The sequence below is a fragment of the Haliotis rufescens genome, unplaced genomic scaffold (genome assembly GCF_023055435.1).
Source record: "Haliotis rufescens isolate VD_foot unplaced genomic scaffold, xgHalRufe1.0.p SCAF_42, whole genome shotgun sequence".
Lineage (NCBI taxonomy): Eukaryota > Metazoa > Mollusca > Gastropoda > Lepetellida > Haliotidae > Haliotis > Haliotis rufescens.
In genome coordinates, this window is record NW_025964135.1 from 3,590,995 (window position 1) to 3,612,802 (window position 21,808).

General features: G+C 47.0%; 1 protein-coding gene across 1 annotated transcript in view; it reads left to right on the forward strand.

The window, feature by feature from the left end:
• The window catches only part of LOC124148205 (ubiquitin carboxyl-terminal hydrolase 5-like), a 43,013-nt gene that overhangs the window by 11,485 nt on the left and 9,720 nt on the right, over positions 1-21,808 (forward strand). Inside the window, exons 8-17 of the mRNA XM_046519183.2 lie at positions 223-416; positions 1,462-1,533; positions 3,294-3,375; positions 5,070-5,192; positions 7,240-7,393; positions 9,073-9,130; positions 9,973-10,095; positions 11,192-11,280; positions 12,154-12,258; positions 19,012-19,155. Of these exons, the coding sequence (XP_046375139.2) occupies positions 223-416; positions 1,462-1,533; positions 3,294-3,375; positions 5,070-5,192; positions 7,240-7,393; positions 9,073-9,130; positions 9,973-10,095; positions 11,192-11,280; positions 12,154-12,258; positions 19,012-19,155 (1,144 nt within the window). The remainder of the gene's footprint in view (positions 1-222; positions 417-1,461; positions 1,534-3,293; positions 3,376-5,069; positions 5,193-7,239; positions 7,394-9,072; positions 9,131-9,972; positions 10,096-11,191; positions 11,281-12,153; positions 12,259-19,011; positions 19,156-21,808) is intronic.

Below are 21,808 nucleotides of genomic sequence, written 5' to 3' on the forward strand. Positions count from 1 at the left end.
ATAAGTATAACATCTTGTATTGATACAGAAAAAATATATTGTGTATTGTATTGCGGGATAAAACCATGTGGTGCGGCCATGCATCTGTTCACCCCCAATCTCCATCCTGTCTATAATGATTGACCACTCCCTAGAAGTTTATTCTTATGTTTCTGGTGATGTCCTCTGGTTATATTGTATAATATTCCTGGTATGTGTAAATGTGTTTAACCATGGTTACAGACTGAGAAGACGATGTTGGAGCTGGAGATTGACCTGAATCAGAAGATTGGGGAGTGGGACGTCATCCAGGAGGCTGGAAGTAAACTTACGCCGATGTATGGCCCGGGATACACCGGGATGCGTAACCTTGGCAACAGTTGTTATATGAACTCTCTCATGCAGGTCGTCATGACGATACCTGACTTCCAACAAAGGTGAGTCCTTGCAGTACAGATTAATGATGACATATGCGAGATAAGAGTTGATGCTGAGGTTGGTTTGACTGCAGACACTGTTTGTGATATAAACTCCTGTTATTTGTTCGCTAGGATTTTTTTTGTTTTGTTTGTTGTTTGACGCCAGGCAACAGTATGGCAGCTGTGTCCCTTGCCTTCTCGGTACAATGAAACACAATCAACCAAGTCTTTGAGTCCGACCATTGAGTTGCATCAGTGGTATCTTCCCGAGGCAAGGGAGATAACTGACTATGAACGTCCAGTTTGCCATCTTCCCGAGGCAAGGGAGATAACTGACTATGAACGTCCAGTTTGCCATCTTCCCGAGGCAAGGGAGATAACTGACTATAAACGTCCAGTTGGCCATCTTCCCGAGGCAAGGGAGATAACTGACTATAAACGTCCAGTTGGCCATCTTCCCGAGGCAAGGGAGATAACTGACTATCAACGTCTAGTTGGCCATCTTCCCGAGGCAAGGGAGATAACTGACTATAAACGTCCAGTTGGCCATCTTCCCGAGGCAAGGGAGATAACTGACTATAAACGTCCAGTTGGCCATCTTCCCGAGGCAAGGGAGATAACTGACTATAAACGTCCAGTTGGCCATCTTCCCGAGGCAAGGGAGATAACTGACTATAAACGTCCAGTTGGCCATCTTCCCGAGGCAAGGGAGATAACTGACTATAAACGTCCAGTTGGCCATCTTCCCGAGGCAAGGGAGATAACTGACTATAAACGTCCAGTTTGCCATCTTCCCGAGGCAAGGGAGATAACAGACTATAAACGTCCAGTTTGCCATCTTCCCAAGGCAAGGGAGATCACTGACTATAAACGTCCAGTTTGCCATCTTCCCGAGGCAAGGGAGATAACTGACTACCCACCTCAGATAGAACAACATGGACGAGTGATGTAATCATGCCTCGTGTGGTGTGGTACGAGGGGAATCTCACAATGTCAAAATCATGCTTTGCAACCAAGAAATATTAATTGACAAAAAACTTTGACACATGACACTCTGTTTCAGATATTATGCAAAAGAGGAGGACATATTCCAGTCCGCACCGTCCATTCCTGTTGGAGACTTCAATGCTCAAATGTAAGTACTGGGTGTTTGTTGATGAGGTACAAGGTCAAATGTTTGTGCACAGACATTCCCTGATGTGCTGATCATTGTCATCTTCCCGAGGCAAGGGAGTTAACTGACTATAAAAGTCCAGTTTCCACCCTTGCCGAACTACACTGGTATTATGGAGCTCCAATTTGGCTGGACTAACGAGTTTATGCATGGTCTAATCAAATCATGCAACTAAATCAAAATCCGATTTGTAAATTGTCATACACATTTCAGTCGATGGCAGGATTTGCAAAGCCCAACTCGTTGTCAAAAGATATTTTCCAAATCTTTTCATGTTTTTTATCAAGGTGCTCACATCATTTGATGCACTTTGCATTGTGAGACTTGTTTATCATCATATAGATCTTGATTATCGATCAGATCGTCTTGACTTGGCGCCGCCATTTTGTTTGATGCAAATGCAAGTGATACGAGGGGTGGAATATGATTGGTCCATAGGAGAGGCATAGAAGGGACATAACTCGTAATAGCCGCAGGTGGCGCTACGATCGAGTCCAGGAATTCAATCAAAGAATAATGTTGTTGGCGAATTGTGGATGATCTTATCTGTGTTAAGTCATTTCGTAAATCTCACTCACTCCTTTCACCATCAGTTTATGAATGACAGATTATGTTAAGTAGAGGTACATGTTTCTTTTTATACCACGAGGGTGTGTTATGTCCATTGTTTCGGCATCGCCCCAAGGCTGGATGTTTTGATTCAGATTTGAGGGGAACAAACCTTGGTTCACAGTTTTACTTTGTCATGTAAAGTGCATCGACTGCGGGCGATATATGGACTTCACCGCTCTTGGCTCACACTTCACGCCTTGTGTGTTGAAGCCCATCTCACCCTTGAGTAGGGCTCTTACATTTACCTATCACGCATATTTCGTCTGATGTTAAGGTGAGACTTTCGTGACTTTAGCCTCCTTGGCTTCACTATGAAAGTTTGTAGGTAGACTTTTCTTGGTTTTGTACTGCAACATTTCCAGTGACTTCACTCTTACATAACTGTAATACAGACCTACCCCCAATGAGGTGCACAGGTGGCCCAGTCATCTAGGCAACACTATTTGCTGTGCAAGGCTGTGCAGAGTTGTGCCCCTTGGCAAGCCAGAAATGTATGATCGTGACTTCAAATCCCGGTTTGCCCCGATTATGTTTCTAGGTTTGTCAGCACCTCACCGTGCTTGTGTGTTTCACTGAAGTGGTAAATGTCTGAGACCTGCATCACTTGGAGCTCTCCTGCCACATCAAGCTGACACGCCGTGATATAACTGGAATACTGTTAAAAGCGGCGTTAAACTCAACTCACTCACCATTTATGATGTCTTCCAACTACTGATCTTTTTAATATAGTAATACAAGAGATTGTCCCATCTTGCATGACCCGTGAAGATCCGGGGTAGAATATGTCTTCAGCAACCCATGCTTGCCATAAAAGGCGACTATGCTTGTCGTAAGAGGCGACTAACAGGATCGGGCAGTCAGACTCGCTGACTTGGTTGATGCATGTCATCGATCCCAATTGCGTGGATCGATGCTCAAGATATTAATCACTGGATTGTCTGGTCCAGACTCGATTATTTACAGACTGCCGTCATATAGCTGGAATATTGCTGAGTGCGGCTTTAAACAACAAACCTACCTACCTACCCTCCTGCATAACAGGTAGGTATGAATAAGATCATCAATACATGTGTTCAGTGATTGAATGTTGTTCATCTCTCCACTTGCAGGGCTAAGTTAGCTCATGGTCTGTTGTCAGGGGACTATTCCAAGCCCCCAGTAGATGGAGAATCCAGTACACAGCTCGTCCCCGTGAGTTGACACATCATAACGGTCGAATCACATTGAATGAATGTAACAAACGTTATATTTGGGATAACACTTTCTGAGTAAAGTACAGATTCCAGTACATTTTGGGTTGAGTCCCGTCCGGGAATCGAACCCACACTGCCAGAGTGAGGCACCTAATCGCCAGCACACAAAGTCAGCGATCTAACCCACTCAGTCAGTGGGGTATCTATTGTTAAATTGTTACAAGGTGTCATAAGTCTGGACGAGTACAAGAAGCCACACTTACACATGTGTATGCATGTCACTATGTCACCGATATCCATGAAGATCCGGGGTAGAATAGGTCTTTAGCAACCCATGCTTGCGGTAAAAGGCGACTATGCTTGCCCTAAGAGGCGACTAACGGGCATCAGGTGCTCAGGCTCTCGACTTGGTTGATACATGTCATTGTATCCCAATTGCATTGGTCAATGCTCATGACAGAGCTCCAGATAACATTTTGAGCAATTGAGTTTTTACTCGAAGGTTTCTATTTTAATTGGGATATTACATTTCTCATAGGGTAACTAATATTTTTTCACTCACCTATTCATCACTCTATTGGGTTTTTCCCAAAATAAGTGAACATTTTTAGATTTATAAAAAAATATGAAAGTGTTTTAGATGTATATAACGGGTCTAACTATAGGCTTGACTCGGAAAGTAAATTAGCTCGTAATTGAGTTTCTGAAATTAACTCCCTTGTACACATACTGTAAAAGCTTCATTGAGTATTTACGTATGGTGTTTTTATACATTTGAGTTTTTCATTTACTGCAAGTGTTTCTGTACGCAAGGTAACTGAAAGTAATTGGGTTTTGAACATTTTTAGGTGTATTTTACGCAAATACGAAGCTTATCTGTAGCTCCGTCATGATGTCAATCACTGGATTGTCTGGTCCAGACTTGATTATTTGCAGACCGCCATTATATAGCTGGAATGTTGCGGAGTATGTCGATAAACATCAAACAAACAAACAACATTTATCACCTGACCGCCTCACCGCCTCTCCAAGTGTTCTTGTTCTTAGGGATAAGAGGGAATCTGGCTGGTGACTGCTTTCACTTGTCATTCTCATGTCAGATGCCCTGTTTTGAGTTCCCACATGATTACTATAAGTACCAGTAAACCATTCTCGGGCCGCCTCCGTGGTCTAATGGTAGGGCGTCCGCCCGGAGAGCGGAAGGTCCGGGGTTCAATCCCCGGCCGCGTCATACCAAAAGACATTAGAAGATGGTACTTGTTGTTACCCTGTCTGGCGCTCGGCATTAAGGGGATAAAACAAGGACTGGTCGGCTCGGAGTCAGTATACTGTGTCTGAGTGGGGTATTTATGTTAAACTGCGGCATGGTATCTCAGTGAGCTAGCACTATAAATCGGCATCAGTCCGGACTAGTACAAGCAGCCACACAAACACACACACGTGCATGCATGTTGCTATATAAGTGCAATAATCTTGAACGCGACGTTAAACCCCATTTCACCTCACCTCACCTTAAACCATTCTCATTCACTTAGTTCCTAGCCAGCATGCCCTGATGCACTGTACAAAGTACAATTGGTTTAATAGTTCGATTTACCATGTCAACATGGTAAAAGAATAAACAGAATGTCCTGTCTTCATCATGTTAATTGTGTTTATATCAAAGTTCATTTTTCTGTTTTCCCCCCCCAGCCACCAACGGGTATTCGGCCACAGATGTTTAAGACGTTGGTTGGACGAGGACATCCAGAGTTCTCCACCAAGAGGCAACAAGATGCACAGGAGTTCTTCCTTCATATCCTCACATTCATCGAGGTCAGTACCAGGGGACCGTTCAGTACCAGGGGACCATTCAGTACCAGGGGACCGTTCAGTACCAGGGGACCTTTCAGTACCAGGGGACCGTTCAGTACCAGGAGACCGTTCAGTACCAGGGGACCTTTCAGTACCAGGGGACCGTTCAGTACCAGGAGACTGTTCAGTACCAGGTGACCATCCAGTACCAGGAGACCGTTCAGTACCAGGGGACTGTTCGGTACCAGGGGACTGTTCAGTACCAGGGGACTGTTCAGTACCAGGTGACCATCCAGTACCATGGGACCGGTTCAGTACCAGGAGACCGTTCGGTAACCCATGCATGCCGTAAAAGGCGACTATGCTTGTCGTAAGAGGCGACTAACAGGGTCAGGTGGTCAGGCTTGCTGATTTGGTTGATATATGTCGTCGTATCCCAGTTGCGTGGATCAGTGCTCTTGATATCAATCACTGGTTGTCCAGACTTGATTATTTTCAGACCGCGGTCATATAGCTGGAATATTGCTGAGTGTGACGTTAAACAACAAAACAAATAATACCTGGGGACCATGTTCAGTAGCGGGGGCGACATCCGTATGGTCAACGGGTGAGAATGAAATGAAATTTAGCGACCCCCCATGAACACGCCCAAATTATGGACCAGGCTCCATTGAAAAGAAGTTTCAGCTGAAAAGGAAAGTATCCATTCTCATCCCTATGTACCAGGGGACCGTGTTCAGTACCAGGGGACCATGTTCTGTACCAGGGGACCACGTTCTGTACCAGAAGACCACGTTTAGTACCAGGGGACCACGTTCTGTACCAGGGGACCACGTTCTGTACCAGAAGACCACGTTCTGTACCAGGGGACCACGTTCAGTACCAGGGGACCACATTCTGTACCAGGGGACCACGTTCAGTACCAGGGGACCACGTTCAGTACCAGGGAACCACGTTCAGTACCAGGGGACCACGTTCTGTACCAGGGGACCACGTTCAGTACCAGGGGACCACGTTCAGTTCCAGGGGACCCCGTTTGGTGTCAGGGGACAGCAGGGCTTTACCACAGGGGACCTATGTTAGAATAGGTCAACTATTTATAAGCTTGTAAGAGGCAACTAATTTCGAAGAGGATCAGGGTCAGTCAACCACTGGATTGTCTCGCCATTGTGATATTGTTAGAACAAGTTCATTTTAGAATTATTATATGTCATCTATTGAAATTGTATTAGTCACACACTACTATATTTGCAATAATGTTTATTTTATCATCATCTGACAGTTGCATTGTCAATCTTAACAAAGGGAATTCTTCTCTAGTAGATGCTACTTTGCAATCACCAATGATGTTTGTTCATCAATCTTCATAACATCATAGGGGCGGTCGGGTAGCCTATTGGTTAAAGTGTTCACTCATCCCGCTGAAGACCTGGCTTCGATTCCCCACATGGGTACAATGTGTGAAGCCCATTTCTGGTGTCCCCGCCCAGCGTTCCTGTTTACCGGGAATTACCAGTTTTTTACCGGTAAAATTAGGCTTTGACTGGTAATTCATGTGACTGCCAGTCCCTGTGGACGGCAAATATAGTACCTTATAAATCTTTGTTGTTGAACAAAACATCGGTGAAGTACATTTTTCGAACAAAGTCAGCTTGTCTGTTACCATCAGGGTTTCCCCTTGTCTATTTCTAGGTTAAATATCCATTTGTGGAGACATTGTCTCGAAATATTAAGAAAAAGAGAGAAAATTCTGACTGAAGTTTGTGCGAATGACGTATAGATCTAACTAAATTACTTCAGAGATAACATCTTTGCACTGAACATGATGCTCAAAGAATTAAAACCAAATAGTTTTTTTATTTGTTGAAAGTTGGGACTGGCAAAAATTAGAGGGGACTGGTAATTTTTAGAGTTATCAGTCCACAAGGACTGGATGTTTCAAAAGCAGGAACACTGCCCCGCCTTGATTTTGCTGGAATATTGCTTAAAGCGTTGTAAATCCATACTCACTCACTCACTCACTCACTCACTCATAAACAATGTGACGGCATGACCTTTCTTCTTCCAGCGTAACAGTAGAGGGCATGTCAATCCAGCTGAATGTTTCCGGTTTGAAATTGAGGACAAGGTCAAGTGTGGGGGGTCAGGGAAGGTCAAGTACACAACGAGAGAGGACTACTGTCTGGCGTTACCGGTGCCCATGGAGGCTGCCACCAATATAGGTAAGATCCCGAGGTTTACGTTCGTCACACCAAGCTGGGGATTGGGTGGCTTTGTCACTCCACTGCATGGTCTTCACGTTTGTCCATTTGCAGACAGATACAGAACCCTGCTTGCTTTACCGACTTGTCACAGTGAAACAGTTTGTTCAGGTGACTCAAGTTGTTGTAGAAATACCTCTATGACATGTAATGTCCACAGGGGGCACGGGTGGCCCAGTAGTCTAAGGCGCCGCGATTCACTGTGCAGAGTTGCGTCCCTTGGGCACGCCAGAAACCGATGATTGTGGGTTCGAATCCCGGTTCGCCCGATTATGTTTCTAGGTTTGTCAGCACCATACCCGTGCTCTTGGGTTTCACCAAAGTGGTAAACGTCTGAGACCTGCATCACTTCGGGCTTTCCTCCCACATTAAGCTGACACGCCACGATATAACTGGAATACTGGTAAAAGCGGCGTTAAACCCAACTCACTCACTCACTCACTGTATTGTCCACAACAACAGATTTCACTATTAGGCGAAAGGAAATAATAGTTTTGGTTCTCAGGCACTGCCCGATCATCATAAAGTCCACCTCACCTTTTCGATTTTGATTTCAATTTTCAAAAACAAATTCTTTAAATATTCCACATCTCAAACACACAACTCCGGCAGTGAAATGCAACAATACTTAAAAAACAATGTGATCCATTATAGCGTGTATTTACTTCACTTTACATGCGCACTGCTTTACTGTGCATATTGTGTGATGGTCATGGCGGCAATAGGAGTTTGTGTGCTTATTTTGTCATTTACAAATTAGTCAATGAAAACATGAAATTTGCGATAAACATCACTAGACATGATGATTTGAAAAATTCAATGGTTTTTGTGTACTGTCAATCTCATTAAAATCAGATCTAAGTTCTGGCTGCGGCAAAACAAAGATCTCAGGACATCCCATTGCGGGTCATGTCAGAACGACCTTTCGCGAACTTTGACTGTCCACTGAAATGACTAACAAGAAGTCGGCATCAGCCAATTAGAAAGCAGCTTTCTCGAGCTTTGCGGCACTCTTTACAACTTAGCGACTTCCATTTGAGACTATAATAATATGTTGACATAATTCTCGACATTAAAATTTTGAAAACTGAACAAACGAACATTCTGGAATATCTAATATATAGTTGAGATTGTATGGCAGTTCTTCCCTCGTACTGTGCAACGCCTCCTCCGTTCAAATGTTTATCCCACGGAAGTGAGAGATAGCCGATAATTATGACGTAATCAGTCATTGGGAATACCCCGTGTTAACGTTTGCATGATTAGAAAAAACATTCCGACTGTCACTCTCATGATCTGGTAAGCGACGCTTTGATTTGTCGGATGAAAGGTCGTTCTGACGTGACCCGTAATGGGATGTCCTCAGATCTTTGTTTAGCGATAGCGAGAACTCAGATCTGATTTTAATGAAATTGATGTACTGTATGCCGGACAATGTTCCATACGCAGAGGTTAAGATTACAAATGTATTTGTCTCGTAAAATAAGCTAGGAATAGCAATCAGCTGTTCACACATTTGCATAACTATATTTTTAAGAGCCATTGCCTGTGAACCAATTCATTTTTTTTTTTAGTCTTACACAATTCCTTTAATGTGACACTCAGAATTTACCAATCAATCCTCATATTTACCTTCACAGAGGAAGTGGCAGCTTATGAAGCCAGAAAGAAGGAATTAGAAGAGAAGAAAGAAACAATGTGAGTACTTCTCCTGAACACGACACCAACCTGTCCTGCAGTGCTGTCTGTTGATGAACATTGGTGAACATTGATATTTAACTAAACACCTCTATATATTTACTCCCGACATGGGTACAATGTGTGAAGCCCCTGGTGTGATATTGCTTGAATATTGCTAAAAGCCGCGTAAAACCATACTCACTCACTCACTCACTCACTCACTCACTCACTCACTCACTCACTCACTCACTCACTCACTCACTCACTCACTCACTCACTCACTCACTCACTCACCCACCCACCCACCCACCCACTCACTCACTCACTCACTCACTCACTCACTCACTCACCCACCCACCCATCCATCCATCCATCCATCCTCCCAACACTGTTGCCAGTATCAGTACCATGGACTGTTCTCACGGGGTGTTTCTCACAATGCAGTTGGGGGAGATCGGGTACCCTAGTGGTTAGAGCGTTCGATCGTCACGCCCAAGACCCGGTTTCGATTCCCGACATGGGTACAATGTGTGAAGCCCATTTCTGGTGTCCCCCGCCGTGATATTGCTGAAATATTGCTAAAAGCGGCGTAAAACCATACTCACTCACTCACTCACTCACAATGCAGTTGTGCACGTTAGTTGTGTGGCACAACTAAAACACGAATTCTGCAAACGTTCCTGCTCAATATTAAACCAAATAACTGTGAATTTATGCAGATAAACAATTCAATGACGAGGGATTCTTCAGGACTGTGAGGTGACTTCTTCGACAGTTTGATGCACGAGACACCCTGTCGTGTCCCAAATATGAGTTCATCTGACGTCACATTATTTGCCGATAATTTCATAATGTTTCAGAGATCCCAAGTCAATAGTCCGGCCACGTATCTCACTGTCTGCATGTCTAGAAGCATTCTCAGCAGTGGAAGTCATAGATGATTTCTACAGCTCTGCCTTGAAGGCAAAGACTCAAGCTCACAAGTAAGTGTTGGGATGAAAATTACACAAGAATATTATACACATAACAAGCAAGATCTCCCCAATGCTATGCCATTCCCTGAAACATGCCAATGGGTTGTTGTCCATCAAAATTCAAGCACAGTTAATTGTTGAGCCTAGGGTTTAAATTTTCCTTTGAGAAAAAGTGGTTGTTACAAATATGCAATGCAAGTTTAAGCATTGCAAAATTGTGAAAAATAAGAAACAAATCGCATCTTGATTATATTGAAATAAATTGAATAATTACTTGAGAATCAACAAGAATCAACTGAATACGTAAATTGGCCTAAAATTATCTGCCAGAGAGTCGAGAGGCGAAAATTTCATGCAGCCTGACAGAAAAGTTACCAGCCATGGCAAGGAGGGCAAGCAGTTACCGTATTCGACGAAATAAGCGTCCAGGGTGCTCTCAATATTAGAAATAGGGGGCTCTTATTAGAATATTATTTTGGTGAAAAAGAACAGAGTTGAAAGATAAATTTCGTGGTTTATGCTGACAGCCTAAAGTGTTTATATAAATATGAATTTAATTGCCCATAATTAAGTGTGCATATTACACATGAGTGCATATTATACGCAAATAAATAAGTCTTGTGTACATTGATCAATCGGAAGGGGTGCTAATTGGGATTGTTCACAAGCCAGCATATTAGAAATGTCGCCGTGGGCGCTTATTAGAGTGGGGCGCTTATTACGTCGAATACGGTATTTCGGACACTGCATGGAAAGACACTGCAGCAGCATGAAGGAAACAATTGGTTCATGTCTCTTTTTTAATCTATATAGAACCAGCCCTTCATGTATCTAGCTGCACATATCTGCGACATGGCTGATGCGTCTCTTAACGATATCCGGGTGGTCGGGTAGCCTAGTGGTTAAAGCGTTCGCTCGTCACGCCGAAGACCCGGGTTCGATTCCCGACATGGGTACAATGTGTGAAGCCCATTTCTGGTGTCCCCCGCCGTGATATTGCTGGAATATTGCTAAAAGCTGCGTAAAACCATACTCACTCACTCACTTAACGATATCCACTCGTTCAGACAAAATTAGGTTGTAATGATCTGTTTGTTTGTTTCAGAACAACTCGGTTACGGACATTCCCAGATTATTTATTTGTACAGATGAAGAAATTTACCATAGGTGAAGATTGGGTCCCTAAAAAGCTAGGTAAGACATTGTATTGTTGGAACAACTTTGACGTTTCAGTGATCCAAGAGGATCCAGGCCAGATTAAATAGAGCTTATTAGCCAATTGTGTTTCCTTATCGTATGTCATATCTTAGGAATACATATTTTACATTCTTAGTATAGGGTACAGAAACACATAAAGGTTATAATCTCTGTATCATCTGTCGACATTAGCCACTAAGAAAGCAGCTTTCTTAAGCATTGAGGCACTAGTTTCAAATTAGCGACTTCCATTCTAGACTATGCTTAAAAAAGTATTTTGAATCAGTCATACAGTCCGTAACAGTAGTTTTGTTGATACTACCTAATTTTGTTTATCTGACATACTCGTTAATCCGACATAATTATATGCAACCAACAATGTCGGATTAACGGTACAAGCAGTGGGGTAGTCTAGTGGTTAAAGTGTTTGCTCGTCACACCGAAGACCCGAGTTCGATTCCCGACATTGGTATAATGTGTGAAGCCCATTTCTAGTGTCCCCCGCAGCAACATTGCTGGAATATTGCTTAAAAATGGTGTAAAACAATACTCACTCCTATAGTGCCAGATGACTAGCAGCCATGTTAGTTGCTGTGTTTCAGCAACACATTCAGAAACGCCTATCTCAGCATATTGGGAATGTTATTCAGTAGGTTACTGAGAAAGAAGACATCACCTGGATGTATGGAGCCTGAAAGTAGTTCCTGCTAGGTGACCTCATTTGCATATTTATTGACCTAGATACCGAGATTATAGGATTTAAGTGATCAAATCGCTGACTGGAGTGAAAAAACATTCACAGACAGTTATGCTATTAAAGATAAATCTTGAATGACTTGAAAGTTCCACTCTTTGCCTCTGTCTCCACAGATGTGTCTTTGGGTATGCCAGATGACCTTGACATTTCTGCCTTGAGAGGTGAAGGTCTCAGGGCAGGGGAAGAAGAGTTACCTCAGGAACAAGCACCACAACCAGGTAAACTTTATATTTTTTAACTTATCCTGCATTACTCCGTATTGCATTTACTGCTATGTTTGACAGAGAGACGAACTGTGTGAGATCCAGCTGCTGAAGAAAGTTGTCCCAACCAGCCCAGGAGGCAGCGCCCTCTCACAGTCGGCACGTGACCCGGAAGTCATGACGTCACACAAAAAGACATAACTGCTTTGTCACCTCCACGGACGGACGTACTTTGTATCCCTTGTGGAAATTAAAGCTTATTATTTGTTTTTTATATTTTGCGTGTTTCTACATTCATTATATGCTGCTACATTGTTACCTGATATGGGCCGTGACCTTAGGGTCTTCCCATTCGTAAATTGTAACGTTTATCGCTCGTCTGTGGCTCACGTCACAGTAATTTACGGGCGCAATGTTGTTCCCGCCATTTTGTTTTCTTTCCCGCCATTTTGGCCATTCACCACGTGGCCACGTAATGTCGTGTTCTGCGTTTTGAATTCTCTCTTTGGCTTGGGTAAAACATTTCATTTATGTATGTTGTTTTGGTGTGCTTAAAGCCTTGCCTTTTCGCTACCTCTCAGCGTAATTGTTTCTTCTCATAAACTTCAATATAATACGAAGTTTGTGAGTTACATTATGTCTCCCGTACTCTGTGGTTTTGCCACATGGTTACGTGTTTGCTTAAGGCTTTGCCTTTTCGCTCCCTTTTAGCGTACTTGTTTATCTCATAAACTTTAATAAAATATACTGTTTTTGAGTTACTTTATGCTTCCCATACTTTGTGATTGGCCACACATTATGCTTCCCGCACTTTGTGGCTTTGCCACATAGTTATGTTTTGCTTAAATTCCAGATTTTCTGCCTCGCTGCACTTGTTTCCGCGGGAACAAATCTGGTCGGGGCCGCCCCTTTCTGCCGTGATTGTACGACGCCCTGTACTTTCACAAGGCAGTGCCGATGTTGCAGTCATTCGTAGCTGTGATCCTTCAGCTCATGCGAGTATCCAGGACACACCTCGCTCAACGTGCTCGTCGACCCCCACCTACGTTGACGGCAGCAGCGCTCAGCGGAGCTTCACGGCGGCTCCCAACGTAGAGTCTGCCTCCCATGGCACGACATACGACCGTTCACGGTCTCCTACTCCACCGGCGGCTCCAGCGCTCCCAACGTAGAGTCTGCCTCCCCTGGCACGACATACGACCGTTCACAGTCTCCTACTCCACCGGCGGCTCCAGCGCTCCCAACGTAGAGTCTGCCTCCCCTGGCACGACATACGACCGTTCACGGTCTCCAACACCGTCAACGCTGATGTCTCCGGCGCCCCCGGCGCCCCCGGCGCCTCCGGCGCCTCGGCGCCTCTGATGACGCGGCGCCTCCGGCGCCTCTGATGACACGGCGCTCCCGGCGCCTCCGATGACCCGGCGCCTCTGATGACACGGCGCCCACGGCGCTCCCGGCGCCTCTGATGACGCGGCGCCTCTGATGACACGGCGCTCCCGGCGCCTCCGATGACACGGCGCCTCTGATGACGCGGCGCCTCCGGCGCCTCTGATGACACGGCGCCCACGGCGCTCCCGGCGCCTCCGATGTCTCGGCGCTCCCGGCGCCTCCGGCGCCTCTGATGACACGGCGCCTCTGATGACTCGGCGCTACCGGCGCCTCTGATGACTCGGCGCTCAACAAGCTTCATGACTTGTTCATGACAAGCTGATGACTCGGCGCCAGCGGCGCCTCTGATGACTCGGCGCCGCTGATGTCTCGGCGCTCAACAAGCTTCATGACTTGTTCATGACAAGCTGTTGACTCGGCGCCTCCGATGACTCGGCGCCACCGGCGCCGCTGATGTCTCCGCGCTCCGGCGCCTCCGCATCCTCTGATGTCTTCGGCGCTCAACAAGCTTCAGATCAACAAGCTTTATCAAGCTCAGATCAACGAGCCGACCATCCGATCTTCTACTGCGGCTTAAGGGGCATCATCGGCAATCGCCTCCCCGGCGCCACTGCCCTCTTCTCTTGCTGCCGTCTCATAACTCGTCACACGGAGAAGCATGGTGAAACAACTGTCGCCGCTCCTTTCGCTACTCTCCCGTCGGTCTTCGGGATCGTAAATATCGTTCTACTTCCTGGGTGGAATCATTTCAACCAATAGACAGTTGGTCTGATTCAACTTGCCCACTGAGACGTTATCCATAATCCCGTCGTTTAAAGCGCTATGATTCCGGAGAGATGACCTGCGGGTTTCCATCGAAACAGAGCGTCATGTGAACAGCGTCTGTATCAGATTCGACGACGACATCCACTTACAAAGAGTTTACTTCGTCGACATCGCAGACATCAACGCTGTTCTACCCTACCCTAGCGCCAGCGTTCCTGAGAGAGACTCTTCCTCGGCGCTCCCCGGGTTTTGCACGACGCCCATGGGGTTCCGTGTTTTATCGCAAAACTCGGGTACACCACTTGATCGTCTCTCACACAGTTCATTGAGGATTGTCTGTGTGTGGAGTTTGCACCTCAGTTCCGACTCCAAGGCGGTTTTCTCGGCTACTGCGCAGAGTGATTTACATGTCACGTGTCAAGTACTCGGACTGTCAACAACTCCGACCGGATTTAGGTCAACTTACCATGGCAAGGGGTGCCATGTATTTCTACAGATTGGTTTCCATGTCTACCTGTACGCTTGGTGATACCACTCAACCAGGCGCCTGTCGCAGTCCATCCATGCACGGATGTTGGAAACAATAGACCTCCTCTACCAACACGGCTGTCACGAGGAACCTTGTTTCATCAACCCTTCGCTATAAGAACGATAGCGCCTATAGGCGTTCAAGGGATGGAAGAGATCGCCTTCCTTCGTCCGGTTTGATCTTTTCGACTACGACACCTTCCTATCTTCCGCCTTGACTACCGGACACAGTGTCGATTTGATACTTAAAGTCCCTCGGCCGTCCCACTGACCCCTGTTGCATACCTGCCTCGTATCGTGTTGTCGTCCTCCATCGTCACCTCGATATAAGAACAGGAGTACTTATACGCCGCTTCAGGGATGAAAACGATCTCATTACTTCGTGCAATGGCCATATTGCCTCGACTTCCTACTACCCGGTTACGTCGATGCCCCGGCGGTCGATTGTGAAGCTGGTTTACTTCGTCTACTTGAGGTTGGCTCGCAGGCGATCACACCTTTTTCCGAATCGTACCGACGGTACGCAATCGCAGACCCCTGTTGCTGACTACCTCCCCTGCCACCTTGTCAGTGGCTAGTGGCCCACGCCAGCCCACATTGTGACCACCTGTGATCCAGAGATCAACACCATTGGCACAGCAACAGCCTCGAGATAAATGCTTATCCAGGACGGCACTTGCTGACAGTGCATTCTCGGTCACGCCCTGTTGATCGTGTCCACTGACGACGTCACCGTAGTGTGGTGTTTGCGGACCCAGAGTTCTCGCCCCTCTCCCGGCGCCACAAACTCGACCGGCGCACCCGAGAATCACCTTCTTCGGCGTTCCAGGCGCCTCAAGCTCTCCGACGCCTCACGCTCTCCGGCGCCTCGGGCCAGACTATGTGAAACGGTCGACACCCCAACCCTAGATCTGTTTGCCTCATATCTGAATGTGGCCAGCTGTCGTCTTCCATTCCACCTGTGCCGGATACGACCGCTGTGGCAGTCGAAGCCTTCCATCGTTCCTGAGAAGGATTACGCGCGTACGCTTTTCCGACTCCGGTTCTCCCTCCCACGGTTCTTCAGAGATCCAGGCCACTCGACCCCTGCCATTGACTTTGGTCTCGCCTTATTGGTCAGCCAGAAGTTGGGTTATCGACCTCCGAAACATAGCCAGAGACAACCCCTGGAACTTCCGGTGTGGTCCAACCTTCTGCTCCATCCACACGGTCTGTTAGAATGAGAAGCCACACCCTCATACCCGCATGTTATCGTCTGCACGCCTGACACACATGCAGAAAGCCAAGGGCTATTCGGCTAGAGCGACCAAGGCTATTGCTTCAGCCCACCGTCCATCTACAGGGGGACTACTGTATGCTGATAAATGATGCTTGTTCCAGGCATTTTGTTCTGACAAACACCAGGATCCGATGACAGCGTCACCGCAGATCCTGGATCAGTTCCTTCTGTACTTGTGTAGCACCCATCGGTTGAAGGGCTTACCACCCCCACATACCTGGTCGCCATCTACTCCGTTCTGGCCATCCCGGACGATCGGAGAAAGACGAAAATTCCCGACCTACGGGCCTGGCTGCGCTCGTTCAGTCTTGAAGACCTGAAGACCAAGTTTGGACCGCCTGCGTTGGATCTGAATGTGGTCTTCAACGCCCTTCGAACCACTCCCCTCGTCTTCCTTCTACGACCTTAAGTAGAAGACGGGTGTTTCTACTGGTTTTGACTACTGCCGCTCGAGTCCATGTACAGCACGCCCTCGACGTCTCCCATGCCCGGTTCGAATGCGGTACCCAGGGCGCCGTTCATCATGGACCGTACTGGGACGTCAGCGTAAAGACTCAACTCCCAGGACAGCCTGATAGATCATTCCTTGTCCCCTCCCCCCTCGTCCAGTGCGGGTGCCGAGGATGAGGATGAGCGTCATTATGCCCAGTAAGGGCACTGAAGGTTATTCTACGATCTAAAGACTGCCGCAAGTCTAGGAAACACCTTTTTCTGCCGGTCTCCCCTTCGTCGCTGTCGTTGGTCAGCCGGAATACTTTTCCCTGTGGCTCCGGGCGGTCATCCTTAAAGCGTATGAGCCGCCGGATTGGACCCTCCCCCCAAAGGCTATTACCTGAAATAAAATGAGATCAGGGCGATCGTATTTACACTGGTTCTTCACGGTATACTGTTCCATCCCGTCGTTCAGGGAAGCCTGTTCGTGGCGATCGGACACCGCCTTCACCAACCACTACTTCCGTGATGTAGCCTTGAAAGTTGTCGCCGGCGTTCACAGTTTTGGTCCCTGGTTGTAGCCCAACAGGTCATCTATCTCCGACGCCACTGATTCTCCGATACCCTGAGCGGGGCCCGTCGACCTCTCTGGTGTTTATCACCCCAGACGAGACGGCTCTCTTGCGTTCCGCATTCGCTCTTAGGTCAGTTTTAGTTTTGGGTTACCCGACTCATTCTATTGCTGTCACCTATCCGGGTTTTACTTTTTGCATCAACTCTCGTTTCCTGACGACAGGAATGGTAGTAGATGTGGACACCGGCGCCGACGCCAACGCCGCTGCTTCTCTGGTACCTGGGCGGTGCCCGTCGACCTCACCGGTGTTCCTTGCCTCCAGCCTAGAGGGCTCTCCTGCGTTTCGCATTCGCTCTTGGGATTGGTCGTAGATTTTGCCGCCGACGCCGCTGATTCTTCGATTCCCCGAGCGGGGCCCGTCGAACTCTCTGGTGTTTATCACCTCAGATTAGCTCTAGGTTCTACTGCGTTTCGCTTTCGCTCTTCGGTAAGTTATATATTTTGGCTACACGCCTCATTGTATTTCGGTTACCTATTCGGGCGTTTCGTTTTTGCATCGACTCTTGTTTCCTGAAGACAGGAATGGTCGTAGATGTTCCGGTCATCACTTGTATGCGGTGCGGATTCATCGGACCTTGACGAGGGTTTAATATGGTTCACACCTGCAAGTATGCCCACCGGCCAAGCCGTCTGATAAAGATGCAATACGGAGTAATGCAGGATAAGTTAAAAAATTTAGTAAAATCTAAATATTTTTTACATTTGTATACTTATCCTGCATTACGAAGTCTAAGTGCCCTCCCTTTCGCTACGCTACCTCCCCACGAAGTTTCAGATGTTATGTTTAAAGCAGTTATGTCTTTTTGTGTGACGTCATGACTTCCGGGTCACGTGCCGACTGTGAGAGGGCGCTGCCTCCTGGGCTGGTTGGGACAACTTTCTTCAGCAGCTGGATCTCACACAGTTCGTCTCTCTGTCAAACATAGCAGTAAATGCAATACGGAGTAATGCAGGATAAGTATACAAATGTAAAAAATATTTAGATTTTACTAAATTTTTTAAATATAATGAGGGAAACAAATAAGGGAACACTTGAATCAGAAAATACAAGTGCTCCTTTATTATTTCCCAGGTTTTATTCCCAAGCTAGGGATGTCACTGTGGGTAAAAATCTGGGAATAAATAAAGAGACACTGCGATAAAATGGTGTTCCCTTATTTGTTTTCCTCAGTATGTATATATTTATTTAAGAACAAAATGTTCATTGCATATGTACATACTTTTCCTGTCATGTGTATTTCGTCCAGCAAGGAGAGAAGGAAACATGTGAACATGGCAATTGTCTGAAAATACATCGGACAATAAATGACGCATGCTGGGTATCTTTCAATTCCACATAACCAAGCTATTTGTGAAAAACAGAAAAACAGCATGAAATCTGTTTGGCCTCTTCAAGACAATTATGTTACCAATAACTATCTCATTTATACCACCCGTGAAGATCCCGGGTGGAATAGGTCTTCAGCAACCGTGCTTGTCGTAAGAGGAGACTAACGGGATCGGGTGGTCAGGCTCGCGGAGTTGGTTAAAGCATGTCATCGATCCCAATTGCGTGGATCGATGCTCATGATATCAATTACTGGATTGTCTGGTCCAGACTGGATTATTTACAGACCTCCGTCATATAGCTGGAATATTGCTGAGTGTGGCGTTTATCAACAAACCAACCAACTCATTTATTTTTTTCCTCCTTCAATCAATATATTTGTCTGTCTACATGTCAGTCCCTCCTTCCTTCCAGCAATAGAGATAGATGAAGCCACTGTGGGCCAGCTGATGGAGATGGGCTTTGACCCCAATGGGTGTCGGAAGGCGGTGTACAACACCAAGAACACGGGGGTGGAGGCAGCCATGAACTGGGTGATGGAACACATGGGGGACGCAGGTAGGTCATTAAGCTAGTATTTAGTATAGTCAGACTGTCCTAGTTGCCAGAACACAGTCAGACCGGGCTAGTTGCCAGAACACAGTCAGACCGGGCTAGTTGCCAGAACACAGTCAGACCGGGCTAGTTGCCAGAACACAGTCAGACCGGGCTAGTTGCCAGAACACAGTCAGACCGGGCTAGTTGCCAGAACACAGTCAGACCGGGCTAGTTGCCAGAACACAGTCAGACCGGGCTAGTAGTAAGTATAGTCGGACAAGGCTAGTATCCAGGACATGGTCAGACCGGGCTAGTTGCCAGAACACAGTCAGACCGGGCTAGTTGCCAGAACACAGTCAGACCGGGCTAGTAGTAAGTATAGTCGGACAAGGCTAGTATCCAGGACATGGTCAGACCGGGCTAGTTGCCAGAACACAGTCAGACCGGGCTAGTTGCCAGAACACAGTCAGACCGGGCTAGTAGTAAGTATAGTCGGACAAGGCTAGTATCCAGGACATGGTCAGACGGGGCTAGTTGCCAGAACACAGTCAGACCGGGCTAGTTGCCAGAACACAGTCAGACCGGGCTAGTTGCCAGAACACAGTCAGACCGGGCTAGTAGTAAGTATAGTCGGACAAGGCTAGTATCCAGGACATGGTCAGACCGGGCTAGTTGCCAGAACACAGTCAGACCGGGCTAGTTGCCAGAACACAGTCAGACCGGGCTAGTAGTAAGTATAGTCGGACAAGGCTAGTATCCAGGACATGGTCAGACCGGGCTAGTTGCCAGAACACAGTCAGACCGGCCTAGTTGCCAGAACACAGTCAGACCGGGCTAGTAGTAAGTATAGTCGGACAAGGCTAGTATCCAGGACATGGTCAGACCGGGCTAGTTGCCAGAACACAGTCAGACCGGGCTAGTTGCCAGGACATGGTCAGACCGGGCTAGTTGCCAGAACACAGTCAGACCGGGCTAGTTGCCAGAACACAGTCAGACCGGGCTAGTTGCCAGGACATGGTCAGACCGGGCTAGTTGCCAGAACACAGTCAGACCGGCCTAGTTGCCAGAACACAGTCAGACCGGGCTAGTAGTAAGTATAGTCGGACAAGGCTAGTATCCAGGACATGGTCAGACCGGGCTAGTATCCAGGACATGGTCAGACCGGGCTAGTTGCCAGAACACAGTCAGACCGGTCTAGTTGCCAGAACACAGTCAGACCGGGCTAGTAGTAAGTATAGTCGGACAAGGCTAGTATCCAGGACATGGTCAGACCGGGCTAGTATCCAGGACATGGTCAGACCGGGCTAGTTGCCAGAACACAGTCAGACCGGTCTAGTTGCCAGAACACAGTCAGACCGGGCTAGTAGTAAGTATAGTCGGACAAGGCTAGTATCCAGGACATGGTCAGACCGGGCTAGTTGCCAGAACACAGTCAGACCGGTCTAGTTGCCAGAACACAGTCAGACCGGGCTAGTTGCCAGAACACAGTCAGACCGGGCTAGTAGTAAGTATAGTCGGACAAGGCTAGTATCCAGGACATGGTCAGACCGGCCTAGTTGCCAGAACACAGTCAGACCGGGCTAGTTGCCAGAACACAGTCCGACCGGGCTAGTTGCCAGAACACAGTCAGACCGGGCTAGTTGCCAGAACACAGTCAGACCGGGCTAGTAGTAAGTATAGTCGGACAAGGCTAGTATCCAGGACATGGTCAGACCGGGCTAGTTGCCAGAACACAGTCAGACCGGCCTAGTTGCCAGAACACAGTCAGACCGGGCTAGTAGTAAGTATAGTCGGACAAGGCTAGTATCCAGGACATGGTCAGACCGGGCTAGTTGCCAGAACACAGTCAGACTGGCCTAGTTGCCAGAACACAGTCAGACCGGGCTAGTAGTAAGTATAGTCGGACAAGGCTAGTATCCAGGACATGGTCAGACTGGGCTAGTTGCCAGAACATAGTCAGACCGGCCTAGTTGCAAGAACAGTCAGACCTGCCTAGTTGCCAGAACACAGTCAGGCCGGGCTAGTTGCAAGAACAGTCAGACCGGGCTAGTTGCCAGAACATAGTCAGACTGGCCTAGTTGCCAGAACACAGTCAGACTGGGCTAGTTGCCAGAACACAGTCAGACCGGTCTTGTAGTAAGTATAGTTGGACGAAGCTGGTATCCAGAACATAGTCAGACCGGCCTAGTTGCCAGAACACAGTCAGACTGGGCTAGTTGCCAGAACATAGTCAGACCGGTCTTGTAGTAAGTATAGTTGGACGAAGCTGGTATCCAGAACATAGTCAGACCGGCCTAGTTGCCAGAACATAGTCATTAAAATCAGACCTCGGTTCTCGCTATCGCTAAACAAAGATCTGAGGACATCCCATTGGGGATCACATCAGAACGACCTTTCATTTGACCAATCAGAGCATCGCTTACCAGATCATGAAAGTGACAGTCGGAATGTGATTTCTAATCATATGCAGCCTCGAAAACTTAACTCCGAACGATAGTTACAGGTTTGACTGAATCCATACAATCAAGACATCTATTAGCCATTCCAGAATGTTCTTTTGTTCAGGTTTCAAATTTGTAATCGAGAATTTGTCAAAATATGTTTCGAAGTGTAGTCGCCCATTTGAAATTAGTGCCGTAAAGCACGAGAAGGCTGCCTTCTGATTGGTCATTCC